General features: G+C 41.6%; 1 protein-coding gene across 1 annotated transcript in view; it reads left to right on the top strand.

Annotated features, from left to right (window-relative positions):
- The window catches only part of myo7ab (myosin VIIAb), a 34,835-nt gene extending 21,818 nt beyond the window's left edge, over positions 1-13,017 (top strand). The window contains exons 29-48 of the mRNA XM_069666033.1: positions 845-1,018; positions 1,112-1,339; positions 1,444-1,614; positions 2,143-2,260; positions 2,360-2,486; positions 2,747-2,916; positions 3,045-3,235; positions 4,925-5,049; positions 5,187-5,344; positions 5,516-5,669; positions 6,974-7,129; positions 7,223-7,328; positions 7,843-7,956; positions 8,065-8,152; positions 9,554-9,660; positions 9,882-10,067; positions 10,830-10,946; positions 11,106-11,189; positions 11,830-11,949; positions 12,925-13,017. Coding sequence (XP_069522134.1) covers positions 845-1,018; positions 1,112-1,339; positions 1,444-1,614; positions 2,143-2,260; positions 2,360-2,486; positions 2,747-2,916; positions 3,045-3,235; positions 4,925-5,049; positions 5,187-5,344; positions 5,516-5,669; positions 6,974-7,129; positions 7,223-7,328; positions 7,843-7,956; positions 8,065-8,152; positions 9,554-9,660; positions 9,882-10,067; positions 10,830-10,946; positions 11,106-11,189; positions 11,830-11,949; positions 12,925-13,017 — 2,787 coding nt within the window. The remainder of the gene's footprint in view (positions 1-844; positions 1,019-1,111; positions 1,340-1,443; positions 1,615-2,142; positions 2,261-2,359; positions 2,487-2,746; positions 2,917-3,044; positions 3,236-4,924; positions 5,050-5,186; positions 5,345-5,515; positions 5,670-6,973; positions 7,130-7,222; positions 7,329-7,842; positions 7,957-8,064; positions 8,153-9,553; positions 9,661-9,881; positions 10,068-10,829; positions 10,947-11,105; positions 11,190-11,829; positions 11,950-12,924) is intronic.

Genomic DNA, 13,017 nt, shown 5'->3' with positions numbered 1-13,017 from the left:
AATACACAAATCTATGTGATTCTACCCTTACTGGTTTTCCATCATGCTTTCATACTTTGGCTGTTGTGATCATGATACTGTTTTGTGGGATTAAAAAATGTATTAAAACTCTTAAACTTAACTTGGTGAAACCTGCTGATGTGTTGGCTAAATAACTTAATTCTGTAATAACTGTCTGAAGAAGAACTGAATCATTTAAACCATTTGAATGTTTTAACTTAGAACATTTGAAGAGCATAAAAAATCATTTCTGTTGTGTTGTTAAAGATAGATTTTCATTTGAATGAATGTCTGTTAAGTCACTATCTATCCCGAATGAGGTAACACAATGGTGATCCAGCCTATGGCCCACTGATGAAAGCCTTTGCATTTGCAGTATTACAGACTGGGTGTCTGGTACGACTTTCGCAGAAAAAATCACAAGCGGCGCCCAGTTAGTGACGCGTTTTCCATCAGCCAGCAGTGGTTGGTCTGCCAGAGAGGGTAGGTGGAGCTAAGCGGCTGATTTTCTGGTCTCTGCAAGTGTTGCGAGTAAACAGTAATCTACTATGGCTGAACAAACAAAGAAAAGATCGATGACTACAGATACAACTTCAAAAATATCCAAAAAACATCCAAAGAAAAAGAAACAAACTCGACGCTCAGATGAAGCAAACAGTCTAAAAAGGAAAGCGACCGTCAGCGAGGAAAATCAAGAGTTACAACCAGAGCCAACCGTGGACGTCACAGGTGTTACCACAATATCCGTTTATCACCATAGGTGCCACCGAAGGGAACGAAACTGAGATCTTTGAGATTATCACTTTAAGTAATTGAACTTGACTGTGATCTTTTTTCTCCTAAGGCCACTAAATCCAAGAAGCCCATCATGCTCCCTGTCACCTTTATGGACGGCACCACCAAGACTCTCCTGGCAGACTCGGCCACGACCGCCAGCGAGCTCTGCAACGCTCTCGCAGACAAGATCAGCCTGAGAGACCGCTTTGGCTTCTCGCTGTACATCGCCCTGTTTGACAAGGTGAAACCAAGACATGTTCTGTGACGCATACTGTCACTGCCATGTTGACCTCTCATCTTACACTCGAAAAATGTGTAAAACTTCTCTGTCCAGGTGTCGTCACTGGGCAGCGGTAGTGACCACGTCATGGACGCCGTCTCTCAGTGTGAGCAGTATGCTAAAGAGCAGGGCGCCCAGGAGAGGAACGCCCCCTGGAGGCTGTTCTTCAGGAAGGAGATCTTTAACCCCTGGCACAACCCCGGTGAGGACTACGTCGCCACAAACCTCATCTACCAGCAGATTGTGCGAGGGGTGAAGTTCGGGGAGTATCGCTGTGAGAGGGTGAGCAGCCGCGTTGTGTTTAAGATGCAGTTCCTGTATGTGTTGCAACAACATTAAACATTTTGTTTTCTCTTTTCCATCTTTGCTCCGTGTCTGTCGAAAAGGAGGAGGACCTGGCGGAGCTGGCCTCCCAGCAGTACTATGTGGACTACGGCTCAGACATCCTCCAAGATCGCCTGCTCAGCCTCATCCCTTCCTACATCCCTGACAGAGAAATCACATCAACTAAGACTGCAGAGAAGTGGGCTCAGCTCATCATCAACGCCCACAAAAAGGTGTCTGCTGCAATATCATACAAGAATTGTTTGGTCTTTCTGCCTTTCACAGTTGCAGTCGGTAAGGTAGCAGTTCTTAATTGAGCACCTATTAACCTCAGCCCTGTCTTAACGAGCTTGGGCTTATCTCAAATCACCTCCTTCTATCGTTCGTGTTGGATCTTAATTGGTTTTGTGTTACACCTGAAATAAAATGTAAGGAAATAATTAAGAGGCCTCTCCTGACCTGTGTGCTCTTTCACATGTGAAGATCTTTTTGTTCAGCCTTTCCTACGGCATCTGGACTCAGCCCGTCCACACACATGGACTATTTTAACCCTCTGCTTTCAACGACAGGACTCACCCACCCCATGTTCCTTTTAATAGCCTTCTTAATGGTATATAAATGCAACCCAAGAAAGCTCCAGATGGTTCAAGTCCTGATAGTATTACTGTCAGGGGCATCTTCAAATCCCCCACACTCCTGCTGCATGAAATAAACCCGAGCCAACCATTGTATCGTTAACTAACCACAGCTTACCTGTGCAGGGATTACACACTAAAAAGAGGCTGAACACGCAGAGGGTGAAGGAGGACGTGGTGGATTTCGCTCGTTTAAAGTGGCCTTTACTCTTCTCACGCTTCTACGAGGCCTTCAAATTCTCAGGTTGGTGACACTGAAGCGCTAACACTCATAGTAATCTGAATGTAGACCATGAATTACAACTGTAAGTGTTTTAATGGATGTGTCACCGTCCGTCCACAGGTCCCAGTCTGCCTAAGAATGACGTGATCGTGGCGGTGAACTGGACAGGGGTTTACTTTGTGGACGAACAGGAGCAGGTCCTCCTGGAGCTCTCGTTCCCAGAGATCACTGCTGTGTCCAGCAGCAGGTATGACAACACCAAGATGATATTCATAACAGTGTGACCAGCAAAAACATGTTATTTACTTCCTGTTTTTTCCTAAATTTGTCCTTTACTAAATACATTACATTTTCTTTATTCTTGATTTTACATCGTAAGCCACCTAACTCTTTTTGGTTCAGTAATTTCCCCCAGTCCTTAGCTTTAGTTTCTGTTATTGTAATTAGCAACTCTTAGCGTGCAAACTCCTTGGAGAACATCATACACATCATAATTTCACTTTCCAGAGGGGGAAAACTCCAAGGCCAGAGTTTTACTTTGGCCACCATCAAAGCAGACGAGTACACGTTCACCTCCAACAACGCAGAGGACATCAAAGACCTGGTGGTCACCTTCCTCGAGGGTCTGAGGAAAAAGTCCAAGTATGTGGTTGGACTGCTGGACTGTCCCAACCCAGGTATGATTCACTCACAAAGAGAGCATGTTTTTAACACTTTTTTGGACATTGATGGTATTTGGAACTGCTACTTACTCTATATTTGGAGAGATGAAACATAAACCTTAAACATAATCTTTGTGTTGCAGCAGGTGCAGATTCCACATTCCTGCGTTTCACTAAGGGAGATCTGATCATCCTGGACGAACACAGCGGGGAGCATGTGATGAACTCAGGCTGGGCTCACGGCATCAACGACAGGACCAAACAGAGAGGAGACTTCCCTGCTGAGTGTGTCTACGTGCTGCCCACCATCACCAGGCCGCAGTATGACATAGTGGTGAGTACAACACTTTTATATTGCTTTGGAGCTTTTAGAGAGCCTATAAAACAGTGCATAACTTCATAACAATTATTTTGCAGCAATCTAACAAACAATCATGCAAATTTGTGTCACTTGCATATTCAAGCGGGTAAAAGTTTTTCACCTTGAGCGAGAAATTTGCATGAAGCTTTGTCGCAAAAGAGTTTAGATTCTCCTGAACAAAAAACAGCATTTTTCCTTGTCTCGTCTTGAATCAGCATCATTGTGTTGTTGTTCCGACATCCTTTTGACCTGTCTACTGCCATTAAATCACAGCAAAATAGTAAGCCAGACTTCAGCCAAGGTGTGACATGTTAGTTACATTAAAACAACCACTAAGTGAAGACAGGTGGACGGGCGCTCTGGAGCTAAAATGGAAAGCCTGTAATTGCTGTCCATCTGGGAAATCCTGGTACTGAGCCAAAACAGCACGCACCGAGCTAACAGGTTATCAAACTGGACTCTGGTCAACCTCAGGTAGCAGGAGGCAGCTGAAAAGTTAATCCAGACACAGTTCCTAGAGGGGGCAGTGGAATTAACCGAGCTTATTGCGCTTCCCGATGGTATAAAATGACACAACAGCGTTTGGTTTTCTGACGTATCTGGAAGGGGGAATATTTGTGGGTTGTTTTTAACCAATTCAGAGGCAAAACATTGTTTCATGGGGCGTCAGTTTAGCTCTGTGGTTAAATTGCGCGTCACGTGTGCAGAGGCTACAGTCCTCGATGTGGCAACCCGGACCCTCGGTCCTTTGCGGTATGTCATCCCTCAGTCTCTCTCATTCACCTATTTCCGACACTATCCGCTTTCTTCTCACTAAATAAAGGCATAAAAAAAAAATCTTCAAAAACAAACCATCATTGTATTTAAGATCTGACAACAGCTTGAGAGTGAGGTGAAAAAAAAAAAAGTAAACTGCAAAACTGACAAGTGGGATTTTTCACTTGAAAATCCTCAAATAGATCTGCTTTATGTCCATGTGATCTGTTTCTGAGCCTCTGCATGTGTCAATCTAATGTTTCTTTACTCGGTGCATCGTGTGTAACTCTACTGCAGTTTGATTCAAATTAGGCAACTGATGTTCTCACTTCCGTAACCGCTATGTTATGTTTGGAAATTGTAATTTAAACTTTATTAAATTTTTCTTTAATGCGGCTGAAAATCTGACAGCACGTTCCCCATCTTCTCTCATGATGGGCCTATCTGCCTGTGCGTTTCTCCTCGCCCTCGCCCGTCTTCGTTGCTCTTTAAAAGTGAGGACTTGTTTGAAGTTTGTTGCAGTGTAGAGCGAATTGTTGTGATCTGTTAAATATTTCAAATATCTTGATTATTTTTGCAGAATTAAACTTGATGCCTTTAATATGTCTATAAATAGGTTTTGTTTTTTGGGGGTTTTGTTTTTTTAAGTGTCGGGTGTTGGGGGTACACCAACCCAGTCGCGATGTACAAGGGGGAACTGCTGTTCTAATCTCACTCTCATAAAGACTATGAACTATTCCTTTAAAAGCACTTGTCATTACAGTCAGTCACTTGCATCCTTTGATACATTTATACATATGTATGTAAGAGTATTAAAGTCAGACAATTGTTTTCCCTTTGCAAATGAAAGGTTTTCTGATTCCTACATCCTGCTTTCATCCTGCTTTCTCTCTCTCTCCCTCTCAGGCTCTGGTGACAATGACTCCTGATCAGAGGCGAGAATCCATCGGTGTGTCACAGATGAACGTCTCTGAGAAAGAGGACAAAGCGAAGGTGTACACACTCGAGGAGTTCTCCTACGACTACTTCAGGTGTCTTTTCTTATCCTATATACTCATACTTTATATATCTATAATATGTAATAAAAGACTGAAATATAGATTGACTTCTCAGTGTGATCAGTAAGCATAGTTTCTGTGTGTTTCATCATGTGTAACTCCTCCTGCAGGCCTCCTCCGAAGAGCACTCTGAGCCGGGTGATGATCTCTAAGTCCAGAGGGAAGGAGCGTCTGTGGAGCTGCACCAGGGAGCCTCTTAAACAGCCGCTGATGAAGAAAGTGTTGGCTCACGACGAGCTCTCCCAGGAGGCCTGTCTGGCCTTCATGGATATCCTTTAATAGAGAGTGTTTGTTCTGTATGAATGTCAAATGACTGCATCAATGGATCCTTTATAAGACTTATTTGAGCTGCATCTTATGGTATTACTCATTTGATTCATTGTTTATCTTTCAAGCCCTCATAGATTGTCTGTGTTACTGTCCTTGACCTCGGCTCTACCTATGATGAAGTACATGGGCGACTACCCGTCCAAACGTGTGCGTTCGGTCAACGAGCTCACAGATCAGATCTTTGAAGGAGCGCTGAAGGCCGAGCCGCTCAAAGACGAGATCTTCTGTCAGATTCTCAAACAGCTCACTGATAATCACATCAAGTACGTCTGAAACACGCACACACTTCAGAGGGATGGGGTTGTCAACAACATGGTGGAAATGCTTCATTTTTTGTGTTTTATTTTGAATCAGAAACATTCTATTAATGCATGTGTCTTTGCTCTGTCCAGTACTCTAAAAATCACAATATGTACATACAGTAGGTGTCGCCAAAAGTAGGTCGACAAATGAACACTCAAATAATGAACAATTGCTGCGAGTAAGACACAGGAGCTTTAATGAGCTTTGCCAGTGATGTTGGCCGATTGGGCTCGGCTCCAGTTCCTCCCAAAGGTTTAAGACGGGGTCGGGTTAAGGGCTCTGACGAGGGCAGTCAAGTTCAAGCTCATCCCTAATTAAGAAAGCCATAAGTGTAACCTGGCTGGGGTCAGTAAAACACTGATGTATAAATAGGAAGAAAAAGTTGAAAGTTTAAAAGGAGTTGCTTGCTGTGATGAACCTGTAGAGATTTATCATCTGAATGTGCGCCTCTCTTTAGCTTTACTGAGCTTATAGTTCAGCTGCTCAGCTGCAACTTTAATTGTTTAGTTTCATTTTAAACGCTCTCATATATACTGTGTACTGCCTGCTCAGCTCTGTAAACAGCAGACATACACAGTTAGAGACTATCTGGTGAACGTAGTGGAGCAGATATCAGCTAAAGATCAAAATATATCCTTCAGGAGGCAGTGGATACTAAAAACAGAGCGAGAAGAGACTGACCGCTTATCATGTTCAGGGTCGTGGGGGGCTGAAGCATATCCCAGCGGGATACACAGGGCTGACACATCGAGACAGACAACCTTTCACGCTCACATTCACACCTACAGGTCATTTAGAGTCACCACTGAACCTAATGAGCATGTCTTTAGACTGTGGGAGGAAGCCAGAGTACCCACGCATACACCCACACAGAAAGGCCCGCTTTGTCCGAACCAGGATTCAAACTAGGGGCTATTGTGCAGCCCCAAACCAGAGACATGTTTATTTATTAATACCACTTCCATCCTCCCAAATCATTGTAAAAGGAAAAGAGAGTTAAAATTTAGCGAGCCATAGGTACCTTTGCACTTGCATGTTGGTGAGAAATGAAGCAACATTAAGGCAGTTTGCAATTAAGAAGAAAGAAAGCTCTCACATTGGATGTTGTTGGTTTAAATACTTGGCTTTGTGCATGTTGTTAAAACCAGAACGAGCTTTCTTCCGAACTTGTCACCAAATCTAAAACACATCATTGTCCTAAATGTTAGTTAATTTGACCATTGCTCGTGTGTGTGTGTGTGTGTGTGTGTGTGTGTGTGTGTAGGTACAGTGAGGAGAAGGGCTGGGAGCTGCTGTGGCTCTGCACTGGTTTGTTTCCTCCCAGTAACACTCTGCTGCCTCACGTCCAGAAGTACCTGCAGGCAAAGAAACACTATCCGCTGGCTCCAGACTGCATGCAGAGGCTGCAGAAAGCATTACGGTAACACACACTCTCTTCTGACATTCTTAAACAGTCTTTGTTCAGTTTTTGGTTTAAATTAATGTGATGTCTCTTTTCTTCGGTTTGTTGTAGAAATGGATCAAGGAAGTACCCTCCTCACCTGGTGGAGGTGGAGGCCATCCAGCACAAGACCACTCAGATCTTCCACAAAGTTTACTTCCCTGATGACTCAGACGAGGTCAGTGACGACTCATACCTCATAAATAACTTAAATAACAAGAAATGTTTACTTTTATTAGGGTACAAATTCCAAATTGTAATACATTTAATTACACAAGAACTTTGAGCAGACACAGACTAACATGTTTTGGTGTTACCAGCAGCTTATTATGGTGGCAAATATTACTTTTGTTTCTACTGTGAGCATTTAGCATTTTGGTGTGAGGAAGCATTTTTAACCAATTGAAAGGCTTCGGAATGATTTTAATGGTCCTAAAAAGGTCGGAAAATACTTTGAAATTAATCAATTTAATGCTTGAAATTTCTAGAAATCATGAAAACATTTAATCGTAATCTGAGATTTTAAGTTTACACCCAAAATCAACAACATTTTTATTGAGCCTTTATTGACTAGACCTCACTTTAACTTGCAGATGTCTTTTTTTCTCATGTTTTATTTCTCTTCTTACTTGGTTGTTGCTGAATTGAATATATAAGCAGCCATGTAAGTTTTGGCTCGTTTGTGTTTGCAGGTGTTTGAAGTGGAGTCGAGCACGAAGGCCAAAGACTTCTGCGGCAACATCTCTGGACGTCTCATGCTCAAATCCTCTGAAGGCTTCAGTCTGTTTGTGAAGATCACGGACAAGGTGAGCACAATCTTAAACCTCACTGAGTGGATACTAATAAATATTAATTCAGTAACTGCAGGAGTTTCAAACCAGAGAGTTTCAGTTTGTGATTTTCTGATATTCCAGGTGATCAGTGTTCCAGACGGTGACTTCTTCTTCGACTTTGTGAGGCACCTGACTGACTGGATCAAGAAAGCCAGACATGTGAAAGATGGTAAGAAATTATGACATCTTATTTAAAGGCTATGTGGAGTTTTCAGAAGATTGCTGCTATTTCTGACACCAGTGGCAGTCAAGTGATCTTTAGTTAGCTTTTTGTCAGTAACAAAGTAAATTTACTTGAGTACTGTACTTAAGTATATTTGTTTAATATCTGTACTTTACTTGAGTATTATTTTTGGGGGAAACTTGTGACTTTTACTCCACTACATTTGAAGACAAATATCGTACCTTTGACTCCACTACATTTCTATGAATGTTCTTGTTACTCGCTACTTTTGCTCTGAAGTCAGCTGATGAATTTTCTTTTCTTTTTTAAAATTAAAAGTTTGTCCAAGCGGTGTTGCCATACCTGTAACTCGGCCATATCTTAATCCCATGTTTGAGGTTTTTGAAATGAAGAATGATTTGTATCATTTCAAATGTTCCCTCTGTTTACCGCACAGCAGGGACATTTTGGTCATCGGTTATTTTTGGTTGTTCCTATTATTGTTCCTATTATTTCGGAGCTGCAAATCTGTAAATCTGTAGCATGCAGAGTTTAAAAATATAAATAATGTTTTCTAAACGCGGCAGAATGTACACCCATGTATTCCTGACTGCACTCGTGCATGTGAAAATACGTTTTGAGATTTGTTTAAAAAGAACTTTGAATACTTACGTTTTTTTAAATGAAGTACTGAAGCAACTTTCACTTGTATTGGAGTAATATTTGACCAGCAGTATCTATACTTTGACTCAAGTAATGAAGTTGTGTACTTTGTCCACCACTGCCTTTTGCTCACGCTCACAGTGCATAGGCGTAAGAGAGAATCCTGGACATCCGCCAAAACACTGACACGATTAACTTTAATTACACTAGTCATACGCCTTTTGTTTTAACTGTTGCATCTTTTATTGTTTGCTAAAATGAACAACATTCATCTGTTTGTCATAATGTTTAATATAGTATACTGGATTACGATAGCTGGTCAAGTAATTTGGCAAGCTTGCAAACTACAATACCCTTTTACATTGTAATTTCTAGCAATGAAGTTTATGTTAGTCAGCCAGCTATGACATCAGGCTGACGCTATCCACTTCAGAAAGTGTTTTGTAGTTTTAGAAAGCTAGCATTATATCTGTGTTAGCAAGAAAGCTAAAGTTAGCTCCCAATCCTAAATGAAGATCCCCCTCCATGAGTTGACTGCCCTGCGATGTTGACACTAGTTTTCCCCTGACATCGGTCAAATTCTCTTTTGGCCACATTTTTTTAAGTAACAGTAAAATATGTTCACAAATTACAAATATAAGAGGATAATATCTTGTGTCACATAGTGCCTTTAAAGCGCATATGTATTGTTTCTTCTCATTGATTTATCCACCTTTAACTGTTCATCCTGTCACCTCTGTGCAGGTGTCGTGCCTTCACTGACATATCAGGTGTTCTTCATGAAGAAGCTGTGGACTAACACCGTGCCAGGAAAAGACAACATGGCTGACTTCATCTTCCACTACTACCAAGTAAGTCGCCTCTAGCTATCAGCTTAAAGAAAAACTGAAGTCCACTTCAGTAAACACGAGTAAAAGTGTGAATAACAAACTGAGTAACTGCTTTATTTTAATGGAGCTGCAGCAGCTTTCAATAGAGTATCGGTGCATATACATTTTCTGAAAATGAACAGCTTCAACCTTCTCACATACAAATGTTCAGTGTCTTAACAGAGACTGCCCTCTCTCTGCAGGAGCTGCCTAAGTATCTGCGAGGCTACCACAAGTGTTCCAGGGATGAGGTGCACCAGCTGGGGGCGCTGATCTACAGGGTGAAGTTTGAGGAGGATAAATCCCACTTCCACAACATCTCCAAGATCCTGAAGGAGCTCGTGCCTCAGGACCAGATCAGACATTTGTCCCCCGACGACTGGAAGAGGGTGAGCTCACAACATCAGTGTTAAATGTATAAACAGTACTATTTCTCACAAGTCTTCAGATGTCTTTTTTCCAACCATAATTACAATGCAAAACAATTTACTATAAGATGACCAAAACAATCCTCACATTTCAGAAGCTTTGGTCTGTAAATATTTGCATTGTTGCCTGGACCAGATTGAGAGCCTGCAGTGCTAACTGCTTTTTTGAAGTTGTGATATAAGCTAAATGCTATTGTCAGCATCCTAACGTGAAAATGCTAACAGGCCCAGGTTAAGGAGGCAAAATGTTTACGTTTTAGTTGAGCAAGTATTTCTGGCATCGAGTATATAGTGAATTTTCATCCTATTGATATTTTATATTTGCATACTTTCTTACTTTTTCCTGCAACAGCTGCCTCACTTTCCTGAAGATGAATAAACTCCTGTCTTATCTTACAAAAACAAAGCATCACTAGGGCTATTAGGGGTGTCGTTAGTTTTGCGGATATTTGACCATAAATCACAGTATTGGACAAATTAAAATTCTGTCTTGATGGCCCCAGATATAAAGTCAGCTGATGACCAAAGTTATTACAAATCAGCTTTACATTTTATCATCCTGGTCAGTCGTTCTAAAAGTTAATAACAGATCTTCTTTGGTCCAAACTCAATCCATTTGTATCCTAATGACATAAAATCTTATTATGTTTCTTTTAATGTGCCCACAATGCTGAGCAGACATCAGTATGTTAACATAATGAATGCTGTGCGTCTCCCTCTCAGTCCATCATGCTGCTGTTCAACAAGCACTCAGGAAAAACCCGAGAAGAAGCCAAACTCTCCTTCCTCAAAATCATTTACAAGTGGCCCACGTTTGGTTCCGCCTTCTTTGAAGTCAAGGTATACAAGATATTTCACCACAGTTTTGATGCTGTTGTGTTTTTTCATGTCCTTATTTGCCTTTTGTGTATACTTGAGTAAACTTGCTCAGTTAATTTCTTCTACAGTCGTTATCAGCACTGTGTTAAAAGTGTCTCTTCTCCTTTGTTCTTTCTGCAGCAATCAACTGATCCAAATTACCCAGAAACCCTCTTGATAGCCATCAACAAACATGGAGTCAGTTTGATTGATCTCAAGTCTAAGGTAAGTTAACGCTTGTCTTATTCGTATATGCTAGTTTGTTACCAAGAATAAGCATTTGGGCTACGAAGACTTACCCTAAAATACATGTTTGAGTATTTAGAGATAAAATATTAGTTTCTTGAGTCAGAATTTCCATTTGTCTGCCCTAAAATATTTGGAGATGATTATAGAACACACAAATCTATACTCAAAAGTCTACTTCAAGCACTTCAGAGATGTGCCTCAAGAGATATTAGTTCATTTTTAGTTAACTATGGAGCTATCTACATATGTGTGGTGCACTCACTATGTGTTTAACACCAGATTGCTATAGATTTAAGGTTAAATTAGGGTTTCTTTTCTGTCTTTTCTGGTATGCAAAAGTATCCAATCCATGATATTCGTACATCTGCCCTTTAATTTGACAAAAACATCTGTGTTTGGTGCAAAATAAATCATATTTGGACCTTTAAAGTAGGTGCAAACTGCCTCACAGCAACTTGCATCACAAGTTTCAGTTGAAAATTACATTCATTTGTTGCTGTTGTGGATTTCTCTAGTCAGAATAACCTCGTCTGAGAACAGTCGTGTAGTATGTGAATCTTCGTGTTACCATGACAACTGACAGCCGTGCTCATCTTACTTGTTATGTTTCCTGCAGGACATCCTCACCACTCACCCCTTCACCAAGATCTCCAACTGGAGCAGCGGAAACACGTACTTTCACATCACCATCGGAAACCTGGTCCGAGGCAGCAAGCTGCTGTGTGAGACTTCCCTGGTGAGCGAATTCAGTTAAAGTCATGAAGATGAACACACACGGATGGAAATGCACTACACTGGTCACAAGATTTGGGGGATCCATCCATCCATTATCTACACCGCTTATCCTGTTCTGGGTCGCAGGGGGTGCTGAAGCTAATCCCAGCTGTCATTGGGCGAGAGACAAATCTCTCAGATGTCACATTAAGGTCGAGTCTGTGTGACAAAACCGATTAAAAACTGATCCAGCATTTCCACAAATACTCTCTTGAACCAGCTTTTAATTTTCCATTTGTTCTTCAAATATTTCTGGCACTTTTCTTGTTATTAACTGAGTATAACTTCCACTGAATTCCACGGATAATTGTCTGAAAATCAACACAGTTTTCCCCATATTTAAACAAAAATCTGCATTGGCTAAATGTAGATCTAATGCAGATTTTGATAAGCTTTTAAATTGAAAATCTTTAGGCTGCACGGTGGTGCAGTGGTTAGTGCTGTCGCCTCACAGCTAGAAGGTTCCTAGTTGGAATCCCTGTTAGTACAAAGTGGGCCTTTCTGTGTGGAGTTTGCATGTTGTCCCTGCATGTGTGGGTTCCCTCCGGGTACTCCGGCTTCCTCCCACAGTCCAAACACATGCTCATTAGGTTAACTGGTGACCCTTAAATTGCCCGTAGGTGTGAGTGTGAAAAGTTGTCTGTCTCTGTGTGTCAGCCCTGTGATTGACTGGTGATCAGTCCAGGATGTACCCCGCCTCTCACCCAATGACAGCTGGGCTAGGCTCCAGCTCCCCGTGACCCTGAACAGGATAAGCAGTAAAGATAATATATGGATGGACAAAATCTTTAAACGTACACTATATGTGTACTATTTACCGAGGACAAACCAAAGCATAGAAGATGGCTTTGGATTTCTTTTGTCAACCATGTGGTTATGTGATCATTTTCCATCAATTCAGTACAGTCATGTCTAATAGCGTGTTGTGACCCCTCAGGGCTACAAAATGGACGACCTCCTGACCTCTTACATCAGCCAGATGCTGACGACCATGACCAAACAGCGAAGCTCCCGGGGCAACAGCAAGTGA

This window comes from Semicossyphus pulcher, unplaced genomic scaffold (genome assembly GCF_022749685.1).
Source record: "Semicossyphus pulcher isolate SPU_LCO1_2020_fin unplaced genomic scaffold, fSemPul1.0.p SCAF_10, whole genome shotgun sequence".
Taxonomy (NCBI): Eukaryota; Metazoa; Chordata; class Actinopteri; order Labriformes; family Labridae; genus Semicossyphus; species Semicossyphus pulcher.
Note: the sequence above shows the minus strand (reverse complement) of the source record. Positions and strands in the feature narration are given on the sequence as shown.